At 35.5% G+C, this 27613-nt stretch overlaps 5 protein-coding genes across 27 annotated transcripts in view; 1 reads left to right on the forward strand and 4 right to left on the reverse strand.

Moving 5' to 3' along the window:
* Positions 1-975: 975 nt before the first annotated feature.
* On the reverse strand, positions 976-4136 carry LOC124954412 (serine-threonine kinase receptor-associated protein). Its single transcript, XM_047507344.1, has 5 exons — positions 3155-4136; positions 2571-2869; positions 2249-2478; positions 1687-1823; positions 976-1604 (listed from the first exon to the last, which is right to left on the reverse strand). Exons 1-5 carry the CDS (start codon positions 3267-3269, stop codon positions 1393-1395), a joined length of 993 nt encoding a protein of 330 aa, XP_047363300.1. The 5' UTR covers positions 3270-4136; the 3' UTR covers positions 976-1392.
* Positions 4137-4761: 625 nt separating this feature from the next.
* On the forward strand, positions 4762-8313 carry LOC124954406 (serine/threonine-protein kinase PAK 1). 2 transcript variants are annotated; one of them, XM_047507322.1, is made up of 2 exons: positions 4762-6231; positions 6403-8313. In XM_047507322.1, the coding sequence occupies exons 1-2, from the start codon at positions 5004-5006 to the stop codon at positions 6546-6548; spliced, it is 1374 nt and encodes a 457-aa protein (XP_047363278.1). In that variant the 5' UTR covers positions 4762-5003; the 3' UTR covers positions 6549-8313. The 2 variants fall into 2 exon arrangements, with proteins under 2 accessions (XP_047363278.1, XP_047363277.1); XM_047507321.1 differs by having other exon boundaries at positions 4764-8313.
* A 318-nt stretch (positions 8314-8631) lies between these two features.
* Positions 8632-12961, reverse strand: LOC124954403 (dihydrolipoyllysine-residue acetyltransferase component of pyruvate dehydrogenase complex, mitochondrial-like). Its single transcript, XM_047507316.1, has 12 exons — positions 12346-12961; positions 11861-12042; positions 11596-11771; positions 11293-11467; positions 11055-11203; positions 10803-10954; positions 10594-10721; positions 10320-10496; positions 10070-10254; positions 9881-9981; positions 9636-9810; positions 8632-9561 (listed from the first exon to the last, which is right to left on the reverse strand). Exons 1-11 carry the CDS (start codon positions 12473-12475, stop codon positions 9641-9643), a joined length of 1725 nt encoding a protein of 574 aa, XP_047363272.1. The 5' UTR covers positions 12476-12961; the 3' UTR covers positions 8632-9561; positions 9636-9640.
* Positions 12962-13160: 199 nt separating this feature from the next.
* Positions 13161-18543, reverse strand: LOC124954404 (endochitinase). 4 transcript variants are annotated; one of them, XM_047507317.1, is made up of 11 exons: positions 18295-18543; positions 15988-15998; positions 15788-15868; positions 15329-15661; positions 14971-15193; positions 14776-14899; positions 14461-14658; positions 14273-14354; positions 13969-14180; positions 13714-13899; positions 13161-13404 (listed from the first exon to the last, which is right to left on the reverse strand). In XM_047507317.1, exons 1-11 carry the CDS (start codon positions 18372-18374, stop codon positions 13279-13281), a joined length of 1656 nt encoding a protein of 551 aa, XP_047363273.1. In that variant the 5' UTR covers positions 18375-18543; the 3' UTR covers positions 13161-13278. The 4 variants fall into 4 exon arrangements, with proteins under 4 accessions (XP_047363273.1, XP_047363274.1, XP_047363275.1 ...); XM_047507318.1 differs by lacking the exon at positions 15988-15998 and having other exon boundaries at positions 18295-18542; XM_047507319.1 differs by lacking the exons at positions 15988-15998; positions 18295-18543 and adding an exon at positions 16080-16334.
* An 827-nt stretch (positions 18544-19370) lies between these two features.
* Positions 19371-27613, reverse strand: part of LOC124954391 (serine-rich adhesin for platelets-like) — a 59632-nt gene continuing 51389 nt past the window's right edge. For 9 of the 19 annotated variants that reach the window (XM_047507273.1, XM_047507279.1, XM_047507272.1 and 6 more), the window contains 15 exons: positions 27055-27147; positions 26685-26927; positions 26171-26251; positions 25717-25866; positions 25487-25510; positions 24979-25246; positions 24480-24875; positions 24194-24349; positions 23910-24100; positions 23589-23819; positions 22801-23340; positions 22437-22619; positions 22228-22330; positions 21992-22126; positions 19371-21121 (listed from right to left, as the gene is read on the reverse strand). In XM_047507273.1, the coding sequence (XP_047363229.1) occupies positions 21009-21121; positions 21992-22126; positions 22228-22330; positions 22437-22619; positions 22801-23340; positions 23589-23819; positions 23910-24100; positions 24194-24349; positions 24480-24875; positions 24979-25246; positions 25487-25510; positions 25717-25866; positions 26171-26251; positions 26685-26927; positions 27055-27147 (2907 nt within the window). In that variant the 3' untranslated portion in view covers positions 19371-21008. Of the gene's footprint in view, positions 21216-21389; positions 21495-21587; positions 21673-21991; positions 22127-22227; positions 22331-22436; positions 22620-22800; positions 23341-23588; positions 23820-23909; positions 24101-24193; positions 24350-24479; positions 24876-24978; positions 25247-25486; positions 25511-25716; positions 25867-26170; positions 26252-26684; positions 26928-27054; positions 27148-27613 lie in introns of all 19 variants that reach the window. The other 10 variants (XR_007102538.1, XR_007102536.1, XR_007102537.1 and 7 more) reach the window with 10 other exon arrangements.

A 27613-nucleotide genomic window follows, 5' to 3' on the forward strand; every position in this document is an offset into this window, starting at 1 on the left:
TAATTTCATTATTCATTATATCTTTAGAAATTATATATATATATATATATATATATATATATATATATATATATATATTCCTTTTTATAATAATTATATATATGTAAGTATAATATATGTTCGTGTTGTGTGTAAATGCTTTTTGCTTGAATAAAAGATTACTTCTGAATAAAAGATTTCAAAAGATTAGAAAATCAGTTTGACAATAACAGTATTCCGTTATTATCACGAAATATATTATTCAATTATTTGTATATACATACATATAAACTTATCATTATCCCAATCGAACATGCAAAATGGATAGTTGTGAGAGAACCTATATTCTGACATATGACGAAGACACCATCGTAATTAAGTTTCAACTTTGAGTCTAGTCTCATCTTCAACCTTGATGGTTCAAGTGCAATATGGCAGAACAGTGCATATCACTTAATTTAATTTTGCAGATAATATTTTACAATGAAATGTTTATATACATAATAATACGCAACAAAATTTATTAAAGTGTAATATTAATTTAAGTATTGATGCAGATACATTTTTTAATCCATCTTCTAGTAAAATATGATTTAATAATTGCTTGAAATTTTATAAAATAAAATCATTGAAAATAATAGGGTCAATTCAGTGAATATTCGTAAACTAAAATAATTTCTTTGCAATTATTGTATAATACATTATTACGCGTATTATATTCGCGATTTAAAAAAAAGAAAGAAAAAGAAAAAGAAGAAAATAATTAATTTCCTATATTGTCAAATTTATTAAAATTGATGAATTTTTGTGGAGTCATTTTAACTTGTATTATGATTTTCTATATAGGCAATTATTATGTTATATACGGAAGGTATTATGAAATAACAACACAAAATTGAATTATTTGATCGTCTTTTGTTTTCCGTATTACACCTCTAATTTTGTGATATTATAATAATGACATGTGTACAACGTTAGTAAATGTTTCCTTCTCTCTCTCTCTCTCTCTCTCTCTCTCTCTCTCTCTCTCTCTCTCTCTCTCTCTCTCTCTCTCTCTCTCTCTCTCTCTCTTTCTCTCTCTCTCTCTCTCTCTTCTTCGGTTTTCTGTTCTAATATAAATAGCAATGAATGTCCCGCGTCTATGTAGATAATTGCTAGACTATAAAAATTTGGTCCTTTTCATTTAGTCTTTTTTGTAACTTCAGAAAACCACTCGCTGAGGTACGAAACCTCTCAAAAAATGCATTATTTACAAAATATATTTTGATGATAAATTGGAGATGAAAAAAATTTTCGATATATTTTCCAGGATAAGAGATTCTTTTTTTTCTTCTTGTTTTTTCCTTAACATTTTGCCTTCATTCTCGTTTCGCGAATTCGTCATCATAGATTGTAAATAATAAAAAAATGCATTTAGCTGGCAGGAACTTCTTGTTTGTTATTAATAACAGTAGCACTTTCTTGAATAGTCGGTGCTTGCTCAACGCAACGCCACAATCCATAAGTTTTGCCGACAGTTGTTTGCCACAATCTCAAAGTTCCATCTTCCGAGCCACTAGCATAAAGTTCTCCATCTGGCGAAAATCTTACACAGTGTACTGATCCAAAGTGTCCTTTGAATGATTCTATACGATAAAAAATGTATATGAGCTTAGTAAAATTTAATAAGAAACATTACAGTGTTTTAATTTTATAGTAAATACATACCTATTTCTGCACCTGTACTATAATCGAATTTATACATTTTTAAATCTTCACCACCACATACAAAAATGCTGCAGTCAGGATGCAAGCTGGCACTGTTTGCTTGGGTTGGCACTGTGAAGTCACGTATTTTAGTTAATCTAAAAAAGAAAAGATAACTTATATATTATAACGAAATATTGTTACGAAGTAGTTATTGAAAAACAAAAAAAGAAAAAAAAGGAAAAAGAAGGAAAAATAGAAAAAGGAAAAAATAGAAAAAAGAGAAAAGAAAAAAGATGAAGGAAAAGAAAAAAAATAGAGTGTCATAAGCATCGAGACACGCGACATTTAATTTATATACAGGAAAAAACTTTCTATTGGGCCAAGGTGAACTGACGTATTGGCAATGAATTTACAAATACATGACAAGGAAATTAATTGAGCTTAAAAGTCATGCGCATGTAAACTAAGCGTAAAATATGGTAGAGGGTCGCATAAACCTTGAAACATTTAGCAATGTAGGAAAAATAAACGATAGTAAATGTTTTCTATCCCAGACTAATAATTGTTAACATAGACATACTCTTTACTGTCCCAGAAAGTAACAATATTGGAATGAGTAGTTGTGATAATATTGCCATCCTTAGACACTTCCATAGAATTTGGGATAGCAGGAAAGTCTAGCCTCTTTGTTTCTTGACCACTGTTCCTATCCCAAACTCTTAATGTTTTATCATCGGCGCAAGAAACCAATGCAGTATTGTCCTTGAAGAAAGTAACGTGCCTAATTCCACTTGTATGACCTGAGAAAATCTATAAGAAAATAACCTTGCATCATTTGCAGTTATATATGTGTTATATTATTTTATGATAGATATTTTATTATATATATTCCCAATCCCTACCTGTGGTGCTACTTCGGGCTGATTGAGATCATATATACGCACCAGCTTCTCATTGGAGCCGGTACATAAATAATTTGAATCTGAACTAAAATTAACCGATTTAACTATATGATTGTGTTGAAAAGAATAAACCTCTTCCCCTTTAATGGCATCCCAAACTTTTGCATTAAAGTCTGCGGCACCAGTTGCCGCTCTTGTGGCCTGTGGATTCAAGGCAACACCCCATACTGCTCCTTTGTGGCCTTCGAATGTGCCAATCCAATCTCCTGTGTCACCCTGCCGTAACATTGGCTTACCATCTGAAACAATTCAAATACAATCAGATAATAATATAAGGATATAGAAAAGGAAATAAAAGAGAAACATAAAATCTCTAAACAAAGAGAAATGTAAGAAGTTCAATTTGATCGAGAACAACCGTAAAACATTGAGAGTAGTCGTTCGACGTTACTCTACGCACGGAATTGGGCCAAGGTGATCGAGACGATTGTGATTGTAAAACGAGAAAAAAAAAGAGCGAAAGGAATTCGATGATTATTATCAAATTTGGACCGTCGAAATGGAATATTTCGATTTGAAATTACCTTTGCACGCTGAAATGAGATAATATCCGGATTCCGTGACATCGGAGAAGGCAAGATGTACGACGGGCCTCGTATGTCCGCTGCACGTTAGCGGTGTCTGTCTTAGATTCGCCATTATTTATTTCGTTGACGTTACAGATATAGATAGAGTACAGGTATGGACAGAGTTTGTTTGAACGCTCCTCGATACGATCGTTTAATCCTCGCTTAAAAGGAAAAGGCCGTGAAGACAAAAAATATTTTCTTTTTTTTTAACAATGAAAAATTTTCGAACCACCATAGGCGCGCACACGTACACGCAAAGGGCCGCGCACACGCACACACACACACGGGGGAAGATACGCGCGCGCGCGTTAACTTGCAGAACATCCACCCACGCACGCACGCACGCACGCACGCCGCACGCAAGCGCACACTCGCGGGCAGGCGAAAAACTTAACACCCTGTGAAACTGATGTCTCCGCCTAAGTCCTCCTCTCATATACGTCTTCTCAGAAACGTACTCGAATCCGCGCAACGTATGCAGCGACTGCCTACAACAGCTTACAAAATGACACTACCACGAACGTAATCGGCCATTTTTGTCAGCGGGCGTACGGCCACGGCCAAGTTCACACAGGAAGAAAATAATGGTGGTAAAATCAATATGGCGTCCTCGAGACGTGCTCGTTTCAAGGATGAATAACGAGTTATCAATTTTCTTTTTCGATCGTTTTTTCACGACAAAGGTAAACGAAGTTTTCTTTTTGTAAAAAGAAAACCAACGACAATAATAACCTTTGATTATTATTAAAACATTTCGTTTATAAAACACAGAAGACTTCTTTATCGCATAATGCGTTACTTGCTATTAAATTAATTTTCAGTTTCTCTTTTCCTAGCGAAGCGTTTGAAATCCAAGTCAAATTGACCTTGTCACACTTGTTATATCTTCCATCTATCAGACGCGTAGGTCTGACATTCTGTGACTTATTTTAAAATCGCGGCCATGATTGAAGGCAACCCTTCCCCCATTCGAGAATACATGCGCATTCGCGAAAAATAAGTTAACAAAGGATCGAATAATTTTATCGTGTTTTTTTGCAACTCTAAAAAGGTTAAATAAAGAATTAAAATAACAATTTTATATATAATCTGATACTGTATATAATTGTGAGAAATACCGTTGTAATATTGTAGATACGTAGATATGTGTATTCTATCGACATAACTGCCTTTAGCTGATTTCTCGAAAAAAAAATCGTTATCATTCAGAAGTGGTATGTCATAATATAACGTAATGCCGATTTTTCTTTCTACGTTCAAAATTCGTAAAATTTTATACGATTATTATAATATCAACAATTTTCAAGTATAATTAATCGAACTTTCTTGATTCTTAAGCTTTTCTTCGATGTTTCTTTCGTTAAATGATATGTTTTTATAAACTTTATGTTATTGGAGAAAAAAAAAGAAAAAAGAAAGAAATGACGTATAAGCGATCGCCAATGAGAAAGGAGAACCGCCGGTCTCGGTCATGAGTAAAAGATATAATTTTATTATGGATCCAATCGAATGTCACTAGACAAGAACAAATCTAGGGTAAGAACAGGTTCATTCGATGGTAACACTGACCGGTAGAAAAATTTGGGCGGAGCGGCGAATCAAGTAGAAGAAAGACAAGTTAATGCAAGTGAAGATATCGGGATAAGGAAGGAGTGACGTTACTCGTGAAAGATACAATGATAATCTGGATCGAAAGGATTATTGCCCTTTAGTATTACCTATTGTCGATCTTTTAATACGTTTCGCAATACTTTGAGAAATAATAAGGGAAAAATTCTGGAAGAGCGCGGAATTTCGCGCGAAAATGAGCCTAAACATAACCAAATTTTTTTCGAAGAAGAAAAGTTGCAATGTCGAGACAGTGGCAGAAATAGGCTTGCCTACGAACGTTTCCCATCAGTTTCATGTCAGTAAAAATGCAGAAACGGGTCAATTGGAGGGCCTACCACTTCCTTGGATACGCTTTCTCAACACACAGATATCAAAGTCCGAACAGGACGAAAATCCTGCGGCAGCACTGCAAGCGATCAAGTTTTACAATTATTCGATTAAACGTAAACCACAGGAGAAAGTATTTAAAGCGCTTGTCACCGAGAATCTTATAGAGGAAGAATCGGAAGAAATCGACAAAATATTGACTAAGAAATATCAATCTGGTGACTCGGATAGTTCTAATTCTGCCAGCTCTACCGACAGCCAAATACGACCTTTGCCGGAACTTCCTCCTAAGGTCAATAAAGTGTCAAAGCCAGCGTCGAAGAATATCATAGATAGGAACGATAGGATTGAAAAGACATTGACAGAAATTCTTGAAGATCTTAAAGTTTACAATATTGAGGATGATAGTTTACTTCAAGAAGAAATAGAGAAAGAGGAGGAAGAACAAGATTACAATATAAAAACAGAAGAAAGTCCTGTATTACGTAGAAAAACTGATTATAGTTGCGTAAAACTGAGTGACCAAGAGGTATTTGATGAGCTTAGATCTATTTGTCAAAGGGGTAATCCTACTCTTAAATTCGACAGAAGTAAGGAAGTTGGTGCTGGTGCTTCTGGTACAGTATTTGTAGCAATGGATCTTGAAAGTAATCAGAAAGTAGCTATAAAGGATATTGACTTATCTAAGCAACCAAAAAAGGAACTTATATTGACTGAAATCAAAGTTCTTAAAGAATTTCAACATCCCAATTTAGTTAATTTCTTAGATGCATATCTTTTAGATTATCACTTATGGGTGGTCATGGAATTGTTAGAAGGTGGACCTCTTACGGACGTTGTTACCGAGACTGTTATGAAGGAGGCACAAATTGCTGCTGTCTGTAGAGAGGTTTTGAAAGCAATAAGTTTTCTACATAAAAGGGGTATTATTCATCGGGATATAAAATCAGATAATGTGCTTTTGGGTATGAATGGAGCTGTGAAAGTAACAGATTTTGGTTTCTGCGCCAATATTAATGGTGACGAAAAGAGACAAACTATGGTGGGTTCTCCTTATTGGATGGCACCAGAAGTAGTGACAAGAAAACAGTACGGTAAGAAAGTCGACATTTGGTCTCTTGGCATAATGGCCATAGAGATGATCGAAGGTGAGCCACCTTATATGAAAGAAACGGCACTAAGAGCATTATACTTAATTGCTGCTATTGGCAAACCTTCCATTCCGAGATGGGAATCGCTTAGTCCTACGTTTCAAAACTTTCTAGAAAGGTGCCTTGCTGTGGAAGTGGATGAAAGAGCAACCGCAGATGAGTTGCTTTCTCATCCGTTCTTAGATAATTGTGCAGAATTGACTACATTAACGCCATTGATACAAGCTGCTCAAAGAATTCTCCATAAAGTGTATAATTAAATAATTGTAACGCAAATAATTTTTTTTATAATTTTGAAATGAGCACAACGGTGCTAACAATTATTTTAACAAACGATTTTCCTAGGCACTAGAATATATAAAGTTTTTTTTTTTTTTTTTCTTGGGAAAATGGGAACGTTAAAATATTATCAATGCAAAAATTGTTTATCGTCGTTACTGTATTGACAGTTTCTTCTTTACGTGCGACCAATTCAGAAACCTCTTTTAAATATATGTATGTGTGTATGTACATATGTATGATGGAGGTATATGTGTGTGTGTGTGTGTGTTTGTGTGTGTGTGTATAAATCCGTCATTTTAAATCTGGCCTTATAAAGAAAACATGATAACACAAAAAACAGTATTATGGATGTCAATAAAATCCAGGATTTGGGTTTAAGAGTGATGAAATATGGAATGTAATAGAAATACATGAGTTCTAATAACAAGTATTTTGTACTTTATAATGTTTATAATATATTATTGTCTTTTCTTTTGAAAAATGTTATTTACAAACATGAGATTATGAAGTATCTTTTATGTGCAATATACACATGTGCATATACATATACTGTGTGGCGACATAGTATTTTATCAGTTATAATGTATTCTTTAATTTAGATATAAATATATTACATGCATAACCTGGCATTTAAAGGAAAGAAAAAAAACCATTATATTTTTAAAATTGTGCTTATATGTAACTTAATATAATGTCACTTCAAATATTGATTGTATGGAGCACTTTATATATTCATATATATTTGAATTTTTATTTTATATTATAAACCATTATTATCTGAATATATCGAAGGCACAGATGACATATATTATTTTATACCATAAAGTAAAGAATTATTGTACTTATGTTAGGAATACTTTCAATGGTGAAACGTATAAGGATGGGTGTCAATTTTCATTTTTAATACTTAGTTAATACTTCCTTCGCATATTTTCAATTGCAAAATACAAAGTGCAATTATTTTTATCTTCTAATGTTACACTTTAGAAGATACAGGAAGAGCATTTTAATTAAAAGGAAATACAAAAGATTCTGTGAATAATTGAAATGCTCAGTTTAACGTTACAATTATATGAATGTATTATTAACTGAGTATTGAATAGTACAATACATACTGCTTAATATAGGTGTACTTTTGAAAAATTATACACAAGCATATACTACTAGTTTTATAGAATTTTTTCACGCTCGATAATACGCTCGTTTTTTGGAGAAATATCTTCATCCACAGCGAGTATAATATCGCTTAACCAAATATATCCTATTCTTATAAGATTTATAATGTAGTTTTGTACATATAAGTAATGCATATCGATAATATTTATAAGGATGTGCCAATTTTATAATAAAATTATACGAATGATTGGTCTAATCAATATCTAATGATCAGAGATCAAAATTTAAGCACTAAACTTCAATAAAAATCACGACTGTGATAAGTAAACTATTGAATTTAGTTCCATACTATTATTCATTGATCTTTCTCTCTATAAAGAAGGAGGGATTTATATTCCAACATACAATTATATTAATGCTGCCGGATATAAAGGATTAAATGATTTACTTACGGCCATGCTCTGGGTGGTTGTTTATCTCTCGTATTTGTTGTATCTTAGAAAGTTTAAGAAAATTACAAATTTTTGAGTTTGTGCCTTAAATGAATGAATAGATATGTCATTTTATCAGAATTTTATCAGTGTTAATGCATTTTAATCGAATAAATATTATAAGATTGTCCACTTTTCATTGTAACTATAATTATAGATTTTTTCAGTAATTATGTTGCAAGTTATCCTATCCTCCTTTTCCTTCCTGTGTTAATTGTTAAAAATTGTTTAAGCCCGTTCACTATCATTTGCTCGTAGCGTGTGTGACTTCAATGGCAGGTATCGACGAAATATGAATTAAAAGTGAAAACACTGTCCCGACAATACTGTCTATTGCATCGATGCATATGCATTATATAAGCTTTTTTAGATCATACAGATCACGCGCATAAACTAACAATCGAGTTAATGTGTGACAGAAATTTTTGTATACAATTTACTATAAAAATAGTAGTACATCTAAGAAAAATATATTAAACAATAAATATTTTATTTACAATATAAGACAATGATTTGGTCTTAACATTACGCCAATGATATTTGTTTGACACAAATTATAATCCACGCATATACAAACTTTACATACTTCTTCCTTGTTTTACACCAAGAAGATAAAAAGCACTTGTAATACCGTTAAAACCTATATACATGGCATTGCATGTCAACATTATTTTCTATACTTAAATTATTTTAAACCTGCAACGGTATTACGTGTGTGTCTTGTTAACAGAAGAGTGATATCGCGCGTGCTTTTCTGTGTTTGTTGTATGTATGTATGTATGTACACACATACACACACGCGCTCGCGTGTTGCACAAAAGCAATTTATTATACGACACACGCAATTATTAATGCACAAAAAGTTGCATATAGTAAACCCCGATTGAATATTATTTATCAATTTTTTCATTTTGAACAGATTTGGAAAAGAAACAATGAAATTATAAATGCCGAGTTTTAATGATTTCTAGACACACACACACACACACACATATACACATTTGCAAATTTATAAAAGTTAATATCAATCTCTTGGAATCTCGTATTTTTTTGATTTTCTATATGGTTTCCTACAATTATCATAATGAAATATTTTCGGTTAACATATCATTGTACTTGGCAGTAAATACGACTATCATTCTAAAATCTTCTTTGATGATTATATCGCAAGTTCAATCCTTTTGGTGACTAGCAGACGATAAGATCGAAACGAAAGACTATTTCTCGAGCATAGTTTAAATATGACACCACGAAACGGCATTAGTTTATATCATCGTTCCGTTCATTTATTTATACTCGAATTTTATTTAAATTTACTTTAAGATTTATGCAACATGTTTGTAAATCTTATTATCGTCCTCCCTTCCTTACTGTATGTACATTGCTAAGAAAAAAGAAAATTATATATATAAAAGTTTTATGACAAGTGACAATTAAATGAGAAGATAACTATATTACTATGCTTAATCGTTCATATGTCTCAGAGCTTGGATTCTTCCAATAGCAAGAAAAGCTGGATCCTCTAATATAGCTTTCAGTACTGCTAAAAAGTCAGCTGCATCGTCCTCAGCAATGGCACGTCTATCATATGATAATGTTGTTATCATCTTGGTGATAGTTTTTAAAGAATCACCTAAAATAATATATAATTTTGTCATGTTGTAGTAATGTTAACTTGACTTTTTTTTTTTTTATTAAGTTACTCAGTTCCGGGTGTCCTGTTCCAACAGCAAGGATCGCGGTTTGCGGAGGATTTATAATGGCGGAAAATTCTTTAATACCAAACATTCCCAGATTGGATATTCTAAAAAGTGTAAATTTCCAAATGAATTTGCGCGTTTACATTAGAATATATTTCATATTATTAATTCAAATCTTTTCTTTATTCTTACGTAAATGATCCTCCTTGAAATTCCTGTGGCTTCAAAGTTCCAGCTTTTGCCTTTTCGGCTAATTTTTTAATGTTCGTAGAAATGTTTAATAAGCTTTTGGATGCCGCATCAAATACAATTGGCGTAATGAGACCCGTAGGAGACGCAACTGCTATAGAAATATCTATGTTTGGAGGGCGCACAACCTAAGAGAATATATTATAAATGTTTTTATATTATCTTCAATCCTGATTATTCAATGTACCCTTACTTTATCATTCGTATATAAGGTGTTGATACTGGGACATTCGACAAGCGCATGAGCTACAGCTTTCGTGATAAAGTCATTGACCGATACATTTATACCGTCCTCCTTTAATTGCTTTCGAATTTCGAGCAGTTTGTCAATTTTGATGTCAATAGACGAGTAAGAATGAGGTATATTTGACTGCAAAGAGAGATTTGTTTTAGCAGATGTAAGATTAATTAAAGAAAAAAAAGAAAGAATGATATATGTGAAAAATATGTTCGCGAGAAAAAAATACTTTGGACTCTCCAAGACGTTTCGCGATAACACTTCGAATATTCGATACGGGTATGTCTTCGTAAGCTGATGGACGACCTGGTACCGTAGGACGTGCCTTTTTAACTTGTTCGACCTTTGCCGGCGTAGCTACAAGGTATTAGAAATGGTAAAATTAGAGATGGTAAATAGATTTTCTTAAAAGAGTGCAACTTTGAAAAATATATTCACCAGTTTCAAGCTGAACCTTTTTTATATTATTTGCTTGTATGTATGCTAACACATCACTTTTTAGAATTCGATTAGGACGACCAGTACCCTTGATAGAATTTGGATCTAAACCGTATTGCTCTAACAATAGTTTGACTGCCAATCCATATACCCTATGAAAATAATGAACGTGTAAATATATTTATGTGTAAATAAAATGAAAGTTAGGTATTTTTCCTACTTTTTGACCATATATTTAATGATAATACGCACTGTCCTTTTTCGCTGGGCTTTGCAACTGCAGGGACAACGCTAGGGACAACCTTAAGCATTTGCGGAATGACAACTTGCTTCCAATCCATTCCCTTCTCTACTGTAATGGCAATTAATTGACCAACATCCACTTGGCTACCTTCGGGTGCCTTTTATGAAAAATTAAGAAGTACGTAAACGAATAAAAGACAACATTATGCTATAAATAAGAATAGGATTTTTTAAGTTTTTAACTTACTAAAATCTTTGCGAGTACAGCCTCATCTTCCATTTCAAAAGTCATTACAGCTTTGTCAGTTTGTATCTCGGCTATTGCATCTCCTGGTTCTATTTCATCACCTTCCTTCTTTAACCATTTTACAATTGTACCTGACGACATGGTTGGAGAAAGTGCAGGCATGGAAATATTTTGCCTGAAAGAAATATAGATATTAACGATATATTTTGCGGCTATCCAAAAATTGTACATTTTAATTCTCTTTTTTTTTTAAGAATGCACCTTAATTTATATCTATTTTTAATTATATCGGTTTTTACTTACTGTCCCGGTGGGGCTGACGCACTTGGTTGACTTGAAGGTGGAATAGGAGCAGAAGGTGTCGGGGCAGCAATAGCTGCGGAAACATCAGGCATTTCTACTGATTTCCAATCCTCACCCTCGTCTACAGTAAGAGCAATCAATGTTCCTACTTTAATATCTTTAGTTCCTTCAGGCACCTAATAACAAAAGATATATATGGAAAAGTATTTCTTTAAGAGAAACTAGATAGAATATAGATACGGAAAGATGAATCGAATGTTCTTACAAGAATTTTTGCAAGGACTATTTCGTCTTCTACCTCCATAGCCACCACTGCTTTATCAGTTTGAATATCGGCAATGGCATCTCCAGGGCTAATTTTGTCACCTTCCTTCTTTAACCATTTAACGATCGTGCCAGTTTCCATGGTTGGCGATAACGATGGCATTAATAATTCTTTGCCCTTTGCTATGAGTATAAGTATAATTAAATTAAATAATTAACCTTTAAATATATTTTTTTGACAGTTTTGATCAGGGCAATATCAAGTTCTGATTCGATTGCATAATCATAGATATGCAATGGTAATATCAATTGGGGAAAAGATGTATTTAACAAACTTTTTGTAAGGTAAACACGCCCGTGTAATAGAATTTTCATTCTATGAATATAATCTCCAATTAATTTATTAAAAGTTTACTTAAAGATCTTAACCTCATGGTGATACTTAAACGTAATATAAATTCGAATATTTCACTATAAATTGCATACCATCTAATATCCAGTTTGTATGGAAACATAATCGTTGATACTTTAAAGGTACTAAGATTCGCGGTTTCACTCGATTATTATATTTAAATGCAAATAGTCCGAGTCTCGATCTCGCCATCGTGTGCGCCATTTTTGTTATTAGACGATAGCAAGTGGTAGTAACTAGAAGTGAGCTAGATCAGAATTTATTTTCTATAATATAATAGGACGCGCTTAACCTATAGCTTGTTCTCTTCAAGATCATGTACATTATGCAATCTAAACTGGTTCAAGTATCTTTATCCTAATCCATGAGTGTCCGACAATCATTGCCTTTATTCACATTGAACAAATTCTCTTGGAGCATATATAGAACAATTAAATGTAGATAGTAAATAAATTTATACAAGTAATGAAATTTTTTCCATTGTTTTATTTATTTTTTCTTTTTCAGTCATATTATATCTTCACGAGAAAAACATTCGGCATGCTTTCGTGTGTTCTATAAAACGACGTAATGCGTCAGTCGTGCCAACCGCACAACTGCGGCGACACCGGTTTTCGGTGTCTTTTTATTCACTAGATTACATTTTTGAAGCTACCATAGGAAAAGTTTACAATGTTCGTCTCGCGTTTATGCCGTATCGTTTGTTTTCCTTGGTCCGCGTATTAGACTTCCTTGTTTTAATTATTTAAATAAAATTTTCGTAACGATATATTTACTTGCATCTGATGCCCACTCGTGTCACAGTCATAATTATAAAGCGCTAACGAATTATTCCATAAAATGTTTCTTTAATGCGATTTCGACGGGAAGATAGGTAGGTAGAGTATTATACGCGTAAAAATTTTATTATTCGATAGGTATTTCTTTTTTCCTCCCTTCTCCCAGCCCCTTTATACAAAAGAGTGTAATTTCTTCTTATATTCTATACTAAAATATCATTGATTCATTTATTGAGTTCTGCACTCTTCGCGGTCGGCGTTTTGAGACCAGACGCAAACATGCATGCTAGTGTGGAAGACTAAACCATGTTGACATTGAAGCCTTTGCGGAATTCCGAAGACGCATCGATAGTACTATAAAAAAGAAAAAGAAAAAGAAAAAAAAATATGAAGTATATATGATAGAAGTAAATTGAGCAGTAATGGTGGTGATGTGGGAAGAGAATGAAGATGGTCAAACTTGAGATGCCGTCTTGAGGAAGATCGTCTGGGTATTTTTCTTTTCTTTTCTTGTTTTTTTCTTTGTTTTGTTTTGTTTTTTGTTTTGTTTTCTTTTGTTTTGTTTTTTTTCTTTAATTTATAAACGTTCACATTCAATGCGAAATAAGCTTTTGTACGTCATTAAGTTGTCATTTTTAATGACGCTGAAGTTACGATACGTACCATAGCACAATTTTTCGAAGGAATGTATTCTTCGCTTTTGCAAACAACATTTTCATTATCATCGACTGGTGGTTTAGAAGAGGAGCCTGGATTTATTGGCACAGTTGGGCGAGTTGTTTCTTCAGTGTCCCTCGTGCTGTATCCTACCGTGGAACTCGTCGTGCTTGGTGGTTTTGCCCAATCAGGCTAAGCAGGAAAATAAAACGCGATATTAATCATTTAATCTCCTATACATTTAAAATCATATTCGCTTACGGTAGGCGTAGAGTGATGCTCTTTCTTAGGGACCTTATATCCCTTCATGCCATCGTGAATTACTTTCATAAGAGGATTCTTTTCTCCGCAGAGACCGGTGAAATCGTCCATATCTATTGCCCAAACCATAGCACCGGCATAGCTATTTTCCCTAATAAAGTCCATCTTTATCTTAACACTGTCGGCATCCTCATAACCAACCCACTGCGTTTCTACACAAAAAAAGAATTTGTAGTCATTCGTCTTCCACGAAACTTGCTTGTCCAATCATGAATTTATATCTTTATTGAAAAAATATATTTACCCTTGTAAGCGTAAGGTACCTTTCCAATGGAGTCGTATTTCTTTGTCCATCCTGATTTAGGATTATTTACTTCCGTGCAAATCTAAATAATGGAGATCGTGTTAAGTTCGCCTTAACTGTGTTTTACTATATGAAAGAAAGAAAATTATTGGCATATAGGTGTACTTGCGTAAACTATGCAAAATTACCTCATAATATGCTAAGAATCCTCTAGCCTGTGTGTACGGACCAGGATCACCACCACCTGCTTCCTTGTTTATGTAGGTTCCTGGATTGTAATTCGTGTTACCACGCGAAAGTGTGAACGTACGACCGTACAAAGGCACACCTACGACCAATTTGTTCGCTGGGCATCCTTTGTCCTCCCAAAGCAAAAGACCATCATGCTGTGTAAATAAAGGGCAATTGTGATCAGAGAATAATTGGCTTTTCTCTTCATGCACTATATTATGTATGAACAATCGTCGTACATAGAAACGTATCAACGTGTAGTATCAACCTACCACATTGAGTTTTTCATACGCATAACTGTCGTGCGGTCTCTTATAAAGGGGACTATGGACATCAGCAAATCCAGCCCAGTTTCCACGAAGATCGTAAGACATAACGTGTATCGCGTCGAGGTACCTGAATACGAGGATAACGATGTGAATGTATTTATTAGGGAAGGAAAATAAAGCGAGGAATAATATACTCACTTGCAAAATTCTGGAACGTGATAACCTTCGTCGAGACGGAACTTGGCCATAGGTACAGCCATTGTGATCTCCCAACCTTTTCCTTCTTTATCGAAAGCACGTTTAAGTTCTTCAACGAAGTAGAAGAAATTGTCCTTATCGGAGAATTTGCCACCCCTGTCCGTAGCACTAGGGTATTCCCAGTCGAGATCGAAACCGTCGAACTCGTATTTGTACATGAAATCTTCAATAGGAACGAATGATTTCGGAAAATGTCATAAAATAACTATATACGGTGTAATAATTGTATAGCATGGCAGATTTTTAATGCTAGACACCATGATTACGTATTAAAGGAGAGATTTAAGAGAGAACATACCAACGACGCTCTTTATGAAGGTATCTCTGCGTTGTTTCACCGTAACGAGGTTGCTATATTTCTTGCCACCTTCACCCCAACCGCCGAGCGCGACTTCAGTTTTCAGATGAGGATACTTCTGTCTGAGTTGGGTGAAATTTTTGAAGCCACCCTTCTGAACGTCGAGCTTCTCGTCCAAGACAAGTACTTCCCAGGTAACATTGCTCACGCCAATGAAGGAATAGATCACGTGTGTGCATAATTCCCCTGGGATGTCGTCGATGCCGTAACTTCCAACGCCAGGTCGATATATCGCCCAGTTGCTGAAGTAACAAACAACTCTGGCGTTCGTATCTGATTCAGAGAAATATCAAGATTTCTATAGATTGGCACACATCGAACGCGATCTCGGTCTCTTCGATATTGAATATTACATTTTAAATCTTATCTAGAATGCGTCATATGCGAGTAAATGCTTACCCGCAGATGCGTAGACCAAGCAGATTGTAAAAACGGAAAGGGAAAATAAGAGTTTCATCGTCGAGGGCGTCATTCTCAAAGCTAGAAAAAAAAGAAAAAAAAAAAAAGAAAAGAAAAGAAAAACAATAAATGATCGTTGAGTCAACGGGTGATAATTGAATTAATTGCACGTAGTGTGGTTTCGTTAATGTTGCACTTGCTTCTTATCTCTCTGTGAAAATATAATAGATTAAGAGTTTATGGAAATTTCGAAGAACGAATTATGAGCGAGTACATCATGATTTAATCTTACGCATTGTCGAGAATCTAGATTAAAATGTATTTAAATAAAGCAACGAAACACTTATGAGCACTCAATCTCGACAATCGATTCAAATCTGTTTTAAGCCGATAACAGGAACGGTAAACGTCCTTCTCGAACGATGATCGACGCGCCTCTGGATCTCGTGAATGGTGAATCTTCCTCGACTACGTGCGATTGGTCGGTTTAATTTGGAAGACAAAAAAAATCCAGCGGGGGCAAGTTATCTATCCGATTGCCACGGCAAGCGGCGGGAACGATCTAAAATGACCGACCGGTTTGCCCGGTAGGATACATACATATACATATACATATGTGAAAATCGGTGACGATCGATGAGTTCTCTCAGACTCAGAATCCTAGAATTTACCGTAACGTTTAAACTCCGAGGAGAAATGCGAAAGGAAACTAACGAGGAATTTCATAATTCAATACGAGCTTCGAACGGCAACGAACGATTGCTTTTTTCTTTTCTCCCCAAACAATACGAATAGTAAAATTATTGTTTTTTATGAAAAAAATGAATATCGGTAAATTGTTCACGGTGTATCGCCGAGTATCATCATTGTGAATCATAGTCTTTGTAGACTTGCCCGTATTATCTCTCTCGTTCTCTTTTTTTTTCTTTATCTTTTTTATACCTCTTACGAACGAAGACGAGTCCAAGCCAAATCGACGCGCAGGTAATCAACGAGAAAGGACTTTGAAACGCGTTCAAAAAGCATACTCGCGAAGAACGTAACCGAGTAAATCATTCACAATGTGACAAAGGTACTTGAGATTTTTTCCTGTTCCTTTTCCAACAATAAATTTCGTTGAAAAAACGATGACATTAATATGTCTGCTCTCTCGAGACTGCATCTCGAATTATTTTATAATGTAAATATGTAAGTATATGTACTTTTTTTTTTACAAAAAGAGAACTCTTCTTTTGTAAGAAAAAGGAAAAAAAATCGCTTCGCGAAGACACCGACAGCGAACAAAGGGAGCTTGTTGTTGAGAAAAAGGAAGATCAAAGACCGTCCTTGGCTCTGTTGTTCGTAGGGACAATAATAATCCGCGTGGTTGACGAACATCATGGTGGCCGCGGCGCAGCGATGTGATTACCGAAGAAGGAATGTCTTTTCTCTGTCTATCTTCTTTTTGTCAAAGTATACATTGATTTCCATCTGTGCACTTTGTGCGAATTAAAATGCGCGATGCATCGGTTCGTTCGAGTTCTGTTTGTGCTCATTCTACGTAGAGTACAAAAAGAACAAGACAATACGCAGTCGATAAACTTCAATGAAACGATTCTATTTCCTTTTATCTAACCGAGTATGAAACTAAATGCGACGAGTTTGTTAAGTGTCAAAAATTTGTCAGGGGGGCACACGCTCTCTTAGCTTAAATCTGACCTTCGTTCGAATAGAAGATAAAGAGAGAAAAGGAAAAAAGAGGCAGAAAATATGGGAGTGGAGCACGTTGGTAGAACAACGCACTGGTAGAAATTCTCTTCTCTTTTTCTTATTCTCTTTCTCTCTCTCTCTCTCTCTGCCTATATATCTCTCCCAACAGCCCCCTCGACATCCCTACCCGCGACATCTCGTAAACCTCGATTCGCAGTTGAGACCCGAAGCAAGATTTGAAAAAAATTTGCGCGACGATGGTTGGAACGACATTTTCAAATTTCGTACCATATCTCATCAAATTCAAACGATTTTATTTTTAACGAGGTGACGGACAATTTACTCGCATATTTCGAATGTTTCGCTTCAATGATGCGCCTACAAGCTAGTCTATCGATTTGCATACAATATCATGCAGCATTCTTCAATGCATTTTTTGATTCGCTCGCTAGACCGGCTCCGAGCACATTGGCCTCGACGATAGGAATATTTTTGGAGAGGAGAATGTTTTTCAATCGATCGTAAAACGAAGAAAAAAAGGAAGGAAAGAAGGAAGAGAGGAAGGAAGGAAGAGAGGAAGGAAGGAAGAAAGGAAGGAAGAAAGGAAGGAAGAAAGGAAGGAAGGAAGGAAGGAAGGAGAAAGGGAGGAAGAAAGGAAGGAAGGAGAAAGGGAGGAAGAAAGGAGGGAGGAAGAAAGGAGGGAGGGAGGGAGGAAGAAAGGAGGGAGGGAGGGAGGGAAAGAAAGAAGAGAAAGAAGAAGCAATACGAGAGACGAAGGCCAGAATCCGTTCGATAAAAGGAATAAAATTAAGACTCACCTTTGTGGTGACCGGATAGTCGAAGAAAAATCGTGCTCGATGCGGTGGTTAAGCTCATATATACCCAGGTGGGCCCTCATTAGAATTCAGGTGCACGGGCTCGCGCACGATTGGCTAGTTCGTCGACCCTCTGCCTCCCGTCAACAACGAGGAGACGCAACGAGGGGAAGACTAAAAGACATGCTACTGTAGACTCATGCGAGATTGAATCCGTCCTTCGAACTTTTCACGATGTCTCTCCTTGGCGTTATTTCTCTTCCTCTTCCGTTTCGGGCCTGCGCGTGTGCAATGATATCTATGAAAATATTTAATAAATGGTAAAACTAAAAATCATACACTTTACTTAAAACGTGTATATCACCGCAAAACGCATTTCCCATGGGTTCGTTCCAAACGGTTACCTCAAATTATCTCAAATTTGTCCTATTGTTAGATTGCAAGCGATCTTTTTTTTGTTTCTCGGAAAGAAAATGCCTCGTTCCTGAGATCTCGAGAATTGTTCAAAGGGACGCGTAAAGCGGTTTAAATCATTTGAAATAATGCGAGGGAAGTGTTGGAAGTTGAAAAAAGAGATCGATCGTACGATTAACTTTTTACGAAGAAGAAACCGTCTCTTAAGCCGTCTTTCCTAAAATCAAGTATTTAAAGACTGATTCAAGAATTCTACAATCTCGAAGGATATCTTCTCGAGTTATTTTAGACATTTATTATAGTCTTTTTCTATCGATGGAAAGTGTAAACTTTTAGCCGAGAGAATACCAGTTTGCGATTCAAACGACCCAATGTTCCTCGACTCAATTTTAATTTGTTGAAGAACTAAAAATAAGATTCAGTTTTAATCTCAAAAGAGGTTTATTAAGATAGACGTTAAAACGACTTAATTGCCTTAACATCTTCGATTATTATAGATCGTATTTTTAATAACGGTCACGTAAATATATGCGTTAGATTAGATAGCACGTTCTATTTTTTCGACTGATCGAATAACGCACTTGAAAGTCTATCGTTCTCGATGCCTTTGTGTTGTTATTATCGCGTATCGAGTGAGGGATAAGATTATCGAGGAAGTGATAAGGTTATTCATCATATTAATTTTATTTCATTGATATAACAATAACAGTGATTTGTTTCCTTTGCGGTCACGGTAATCGGATACATATGTTTCGCTTCTCGTATACCGCGTTTGACGCAATGACTATTTAACGAGCCCTCCAATAAAGATCTCGGTTACCTTACGTGTAATACATACGTAATATAAGAAGTCTCGCACCGTTGATTTAACATATGTATGTATCTATTAAAGTGCCATCTAACCAAACGATAAAACTCGCGAATATCCATCAGCGTCGACGGAAGGCCAGCACATCGACGAAGGAACATCTTTTTGCTCTTTTCATCAAATTTAGGGCCGTACTTTTCAAGGGGCCTTTCTTTTCTTATCTATTTTATTTTATATTTTATATTATGTGTGTGTGTGTGTGTGTGTACATATAATATATATATACACACACACACACACACACACAAATTCACACCTGCTACGCACTTGCGTATCTAATAGTCTTGTTATGTACAGTCGCGTCATAATAATACATGTTCGCACAAAGTGTACGCCTCTGTATATATTTATATATATAATGTATCCCTATATGTGTGTATACATACATGCATACATATCCAAATACATACGTGCGCGCGCGTACGTACGTATATAGTATCATAATAACGCGCTTATAAAAAGAACCTTGGCAGAGAGAGGCTCGACATATTTTTTTTTTTATTATTCGAATGTCTTCGCCAATGATTTTTCGTTTCTGCGCTAACGCAATTACGATTTATCTGTAATTGACAATAGTGTCGTAGCACCCGCGCTTTAATCGCACTGACTTTTGGCACTCCGTTTTATCGTTTTTTTTTTCTTGGGATATTGTTTTTATTTATACTAAATGTCCTGTCGCGAATGAAGAAATCAATTCGATTTGTACGATCAATTCGATGGCGTTGTATTGTAAATATGAACGAAACGCAACGATGTTCGATTTGAAATGAAACATTTTCCTCTTTGAAGAATCCTACGGGAAATTCAATATACGAGTACATATTTTTATGGCAACTACAAATATCTCGTTCAGATTTATTCCCAAAGAGAAGTATGTTGTGCGATTATTGTACCTTAATACCTACGATTATTGCTAATTATCTAAGCTCGCCGAAAAGCTCGTTCGACGTACGCATTTTATTATTTTCCATTTATTTATTTCTTGGCTATCATTTCGCCGCGGTCCCATACTGATATTCTAAATTACATATTTTAATGGTGTTTCGTACATCGACACTATCATTTTTTATATAATATTAATGTTATTAAAGAAATAAATCAAAACATAGAAAAAAAAAAGAAAAAAATAGAAAGCACATTTCGTTCGATCGTCGATCTCGACGAATCTCAAACATTATTTTTCTTTTTCCTTCTTATTTATTGTATTCTCTTATAATTTCCATCGTAACAATGTTCTTTCCTTGTTTCGCGCGTTTCATTGGCAGTAGTATAATGATTGTGCATCTGTTTCTTCTTCTTTTTTTTCTTCTTCTTTTCTTTTTCTTTTTCTTCCCATTTCTCTTTCTCTTCTTCATCGACAAGCAGAAATTCTCCATTTTCGTTATCGTTGTGAGCAGAAAGAAACGATATATCCAGATTTTTCATCCAGATGTATTTAGGAGTAATAGTTTTCTCTTTGCTGATAGAGCGGCAACGGTGTGACAGGAGAGAGGTCCTCGTCATCTATACTCGATTCAGTCTTCAATGGAAGCGTAGCCAGTGCCTTGACTGTCGACGACAAAAAGATCCGGTCAGTGATCGATGAACGATCATTTTTTGGAAGTTTCACGCTGTGAAAGCAACGAACGAACGACGTACAAAGCTGTTAAAATAAAATGATTAAAAATGGAAGAAAAAAAAAGGAAAAAAAGAATGAAAAGAAAAAGAGAAGAAAAAGAAAAATGAAGACGAAGAGAGAGAGAGAGAGAGAGAGAGAGAGAGAGAGAGAGAGAGAGAAAGAGAGAGAGAGAGAGAGAGGGGAAAAATATGAACAAACCTGAAAAACGATAAACGTGAAGGAGTGTGTCCTACGTGGGAGAAAGCATGTCTGTCAGTGCGCCTGGTTACCTACACACAGCACAAACAATCCAAACAACACTCGCTACGTATTAAAAACAAAAAACAAAAAATGAGTGAGAAAAAATTATAATACAGTTAAATAAAATAAGAATAAAATCGAAATAAAATCTCTCACCCTCGATTTATGTATTTCTATCGCTCAACTTATTTATACCGAGTTGTATATCAGAAAGTAAGGATAAGGCCATGCGAGTTGGTATCTAAAGACAATGCTTTGATAATTATTCATGAAAAATGAATGTATGAAATGGTAATCGACTGTGACGGGAAAAAAATTCGCATTCGTATATTGAATAATTCGTATATAGAGAAGTAAAAAAAAAGAAGAAGAAGAAGCCGATTATTGGTCATGCTAATCACACAGCTGATTTGGAGAAAAAGAAGAAAACGAAAAAGAAAAAGGGGAAAAAAAAGAAAGAAAAAACAAAAATAAAAGAAGGATGATTGTAACCATGCAAGACGTTTCTAAATGAGATCGTTTAAATTCTTTACGAATCGAAGAAGAGATCGCCGACGTACCGGCCACCATTTTACTTTTCTCCATCACTTGCTTCGCAAGAATTTGATTGAGCTGAAGAATATGTTCTCTCTGTCGTTTCTCCTCGACTACTTTTCTTTTCAACGTGTCCGATTTATCGAGATCGATGTCGTCGTCTGAAGGTATAAAAAGGAAAAGTTAATCGAGGGTAGAAAAATAAATTGTATTTATTGATAAGGATCGAATAGAATATAATAGAAATATAAGTATATCTTACCGGTTCCATCGGGTGCAGTGACAGTCGTTTCAGAAAGCATCTTCCTTATGGCCTCCGCTTTCTTCAAACGTTGCTCTTGCTCCTCCGCCGTTAATTCTGGCGTCTAAAGAATATGCGAATGAAAGTTTAATAATATTATAATAAAAACGTTCCTCTTACATTTACACTCGCACATAAGTTCAGACAATTTGAAATATTTTGACAGTTACCTGTTCAGGTATATAACGTTCAGGAATGACGATCTTATTTGGAGTGCCCAACAGTTGATCGATCGTACTCTCATTATATTTCAACTCCTTGTGACTCAAAGTCGATCTTACGACGTCCGGAGCATTGATCCTAGGTCTGAGAGCCTGTTCCATGTCCAAGTCGTCTCTTGCTCTACCCATACCCTGGCATACCCAAAAATATTATTATTCAATGTCGCGAGTTAACGCGATTTGATAAACAAACGAAAGATAGAAAAAGAGCGAAAATAAGCTTGAGACCGAAAGCTAGCGGAATTGGATGGAGCCAAGAAGCCTGGTAAGGATAAGAAAGAATAAAATAAGAAATAAAATAAACGTCTGGTACCATCCTAGAGAAGCTGTCTTCGAGATCTAGAACGGGTTTGCTACTAGAAACGGTGTAGTGTCTTCTCTTTTCTTTCGGAACCTGTCTTCTTCTGGGTCCGTCGACTTTTCTCTCAGTCATCTCTTTAATGATCTGCTTTGCGGCCTCGCTCTTGAATACAGGCGACAATTGTGGGGAATCCGAGGCGCTATTCACATTAACGATCGACCCAAATGTCGACCTATCTGGAGGTACGCCACCGAAATTGTTAAGAGAGATCGGTTCTGGGCTCAATGCTATTGAATTTTTTGCGAATGACGTGAAATTCTCGTATTGTCCGTATTGCGGGTGCAGCGAGTAGTATCGTTGTTGTTGTTGTTGTTGTTGTTGTTGATTGAATCCCTTCGATATCGATTGTCCAGGATGATAATTCTGATGGCTTGGGCTATAAGGTGGACTCGTTGAGTAGTTTGACGTGCTAATTGGCATCTGCGAACTCGACGTAGGGCTATCGATGTACGGTGACAATGTGCTATCGGAGCTTCCGTCGTGATTTTCAAACTGCAGTGATCATATCAGAAAGAGAACGAACGTAAGGTAAAAGAACCAAAATGGATTTACATCGTGAAATCGGGACGTGAGATAGACGCAAAAGAAGAAGAAGAAGAAGAAGAAGAAAATAAGAAAGAAAAGTAACAAAACGAAAAGAGAAACGTGGATGGCTAAGAGACATTGATTGGATAGTTGAACGTGTCCATTGAATCTGGACTAAGGATTTAAAGAAATATATCCAAGTAATTCGAGATTACCTTAACTTTGTGTCTTCGCATCATGATCGTTCTAAGAGCATGCATGCTATCGCTGCGAGGTGGTGGAGCAACAGGAACATGATGAACACTCGGCTGATGTCGCTGACCACCAAATCCTCGTGGAAGAGACATACTTCTTTGGAATTGTACGTCGTCAAGCTCGGTCAGGTGTACAGTACTTTGAGCGTGAACGATCGGTACTTCTTCAACGACTTTACCCAACTGGGGCTTCTGGAATCACGAATAAATGAATAGCACGAATAATAATCGATTAACTGGAAGAACAAGTATAAAGTTTCGATCATTTACACCGAATCTTACTTCGAATTTCTGTATAGCACCAACGTCATCGTCGGACAACCTTTTTGCTACGCCAGGCGCTTGAAGTCCGTTCGTTAATGGAATTCCAATATTACCGGTTCTATCTCCTCGATCCCTTTGGCGTCTCTCGGATTCCCGTTTAACGATCCTGACGGTCTTTATTTCTTGTTTCTCTCGATTGTGCAACAAACCTAATGATTCAAAACTCATTATTTCTTCTTAAACGTTTTTAAACATTTTTCATTGATAGATGTTCGTCAGTTACTGAATGACCATCAACGTACCTGCAAATTTGTTATCTTCGTTTTGCTTGTAATTGTCATTCGTTAAAGATGTTTCTTCATTAAAAGGATGAATCGGTGGTGGTGGAATGTATTCCGGTAAAATATTTGGCCCACCACTATTCGTTTGGTTCCCGCTTTCGTTGCTTTTGCTTGTATCTATGAGCATCCGTAAAACGAAGATTTAATTGCGTTCTCATTATATATCACGGACAATATTTCATATGAATTTATATATATTTTTTTTAAATTATTTATTCTTTTATTTTCTTTTTCGTTTTATTCTTACCTTGAATTCTGGACTCGGTATTGACGTACAATGGAGAAACATTAATCTGGATCAAACTGCCCTTTCCCTGCATTTGATCTTTCAGCAATTGTTGCTTCAATTGATGTTGCTGAATTTGTTCCCGTAATTGCGGTGACAAGCTTGAGATATGGTTATGCGAGCTTTGTACAGAAGATTGTTCGACGTGTTGCCGATTTGGCGATGGTGACTTCTTGTGTTGCGTTGGTGACGCGTATCGACGATAAGGGTTCTCCAGGTTTTGTTTTCCATGTGCCGAGGATAACAGTGATGGACTCACCGGTGAGCCAAGGCCGTGATCAAGAGTAATCCCGGAATCTAAATCGGTTTCCAGCCAAGAGTTTTGATTGCGTTTCTTTGAATGATGAACAGGCGGAGCTGTAATTACGTAATTACATAGATGGTTAATACGTCCAATGCGATCAAGGGAGCGAGATCTTTTTTTGAAGATGTTGAAAAAAGTTGGAAAAAAAGATTATACCAGGAGATGATTGTGGTCGAATTTGTTGTACCAAACTGTGAGACTTTTCGGTGAGCTGTTGAACCTGAACACTGAGCTCTTTTCTCTGCCTTTGAAGATCACCAACCAATTGTTGAACTCTTCTCAATTCCATTTCCAAAGGAGCCGTTGTAGCTGATGGGTCTCTACTCATATTACCAGCGTATCTTTTAGAAGCTTGCAATTTTTGCCTTAGGACTACCAAATCTTGCTCTAATCTGGCATTTTCTGCTACGGTTTCTTCCAGTTTCTGAAAAAGGAATCGAAAATGTATCTGGGTTCAATAAGAATGACACAAGTAAGAAGGAAATGAAAAAGACAGAAAAAAATACAGAAAGGAAGGGAGGGAGGGGGAAAAGGAAAAAGAAGTAGAACAACGCATCTATATGTAACAACGACGAAAACGACGATAAAAAGGATAATGTCGAAATTAAAGAAGATATGATTCAACGAAACTTAAACGTATTGGCTTTGTAAATATTCCATTTACCTGACCTGAGAATACCGGCTTTACCTGGAAACAACGAATCCAACGTTTAATCGTTTAAACAAACTCCGTCCCTGTTTTATATACGCCTGTTACGATGCGATACTCAAACAAACGAATCATTCAATATAATAATTCGATCGAAAAGTCCAAATTTGATCATCGAAGTTTTCCCGATCGATTACACGATGAATGACATTTTCCAATCACGAACGTTTTTCCGAATATTTTACCTTGGAATTGTGTGCCAATAGTACTCTGACTCTGCTCAATTCGCGTTCCAATAAAAGTTGTTGCTTCCTGTAGCGTTCTGCTTCAATCAAGTTGCTTCTGCTGCCTTGCAATTTGTGTCGCAAGCCTCCAAGAGCTTTTTCTAGAATCTCCTATGTGAGAGAGTTCACAACATTTATAGTCGGCAAATACGCTCGCACACATACACGGAGGGATTAGCAGATAGAACTGTTATTTATCTCTTGTGGAAATACGTAATAGTAGAAGTAGTAGAAATAATGGAAAGCAAAATAAATCTGATTGAAATTAACCTTAAAGGACACATACATATAGAGTAGACTAATTGCAATGTAAAGCGATAAAGAATTGTAAAGATATGTTCTTTGATATTTATTTGATAATAATTATATATTAAACGAATTGAATAAGATCTAAGTAAACGATCGTATTACGAACCTTGTCCTGTTGAAGGCTATGAAGGGTACCTGACTCTTCCTGAAGTAATCGGTCCAGTTTGTACAACTGCTGCACCTTGGCCTACGACATAAAGATAATATCGAGTATGAGCCTTCAAGCCTGAAGATCGATCATTAATATCGCGTTTCAACGAGAAAATATATATTAGATGAAAAAAAAAACATAAAAGACAACTTATCTGGAACAGTCATCGTCTGAACTCTTTTAACGATATATATATATATATATATATATATATATATATATATATATATATACATACATCATTTTATCTATTTGTTTAAACTCAAACTAGAGACATAAAAATATTTTACAATTTGTCTCGATATTCGTTTGATCAATCGGACAAATAAATGAATGTACCATCTCTACAGATTATTTAAAATTATAATTAAGATGAAATCTTTTGTTATATTCGCAAATGCTCTTTAACGAAAGAAAAGTCTTGAAATTACTCGCTTCATATTATTTACTCGATCAGATGTCAATTTACCTGCAATTGTCCATGATCTGGACTGAGTCTATTCCAATCTCTGCGTTCTTCGGCCAGCAAACGTTGTTCTTGTACTCTTTGATTAAATTCCAAACGATCGCGATGATTTTTCGTATTCTCTTGGAATAAATCGTTACGAGAAGATGTTATGCTGCTACTTCCATTAGCGGTATTACGATTGTATAAAGAGCCGAGCTTGACCATGTTGTCGACGAGATTTATCAGAGGCTTCCCTTTCTCGTACTGATCATCAACAATAAAGACTTTATCAGTTCGTTTAAGATTATTTGTTAAAGATTAAGCGTCATTTGACATTTTGCAAACTTTTCTTTTTCCTTTCCTTTTCTCCCCTCTTTCTACATTATTTTACCTGCTTTTCAAGATTCATTAGGTGTCTCTTTAACTCTTCGAGTTTTTGAAGATTCTCCAAACGCCTTGGTGTGTCCAATTCTGTCAATCTTGCCTATGTTAAAGAAAAAAGAAGCATTGTAAATTAACAAATAAATAAACTCCCGTTTGCAAATCAATTAAAAAAAAAGTAGGTTTAAGATAACCAAATATAATGGATATAGAAAATGGGTCCGTTCATCATTGAGATACATTTGATTGTGAGATACGACGTTGTTTCATTTAAAGTTGGAAAGGTTTCCTATGCGTCTCGGCGACGGTCAAGAGTATACTGTCGTACTGACGCTTCCAAGCCCGACATTGAAATACGATATTCCTTAGAAAACGACAAGTAGGCATGTTATTTTTTGCAGGAAGATGAGAGGCTATAAAGCAAGATGAGTAAACAGCAAAGAAGCCGTTGCTCAAGCCGTGCCAACATCGAACGATCATTCAAACTTCATTCACGTGCCTTTTACGCAACAGAAAGATAATGAAAATCAAAATGAAAAATATAACAAGTTGGAACGATTCTTTAATTA

The sequence above is a fragment of the Vespa velutina genome, chromosome 15 (assembly GCF_912470025.1).
Source record: "Vespa velutina chromosome 15, iVesVel2.1, whole genome shotgun sequence".
Taxonomy (NCBI): Eukaryota; Metazoa; Arthropoda; class Insecta; order Hymenoptera; family Vespidae; genus Vespa; species Vespa velutina.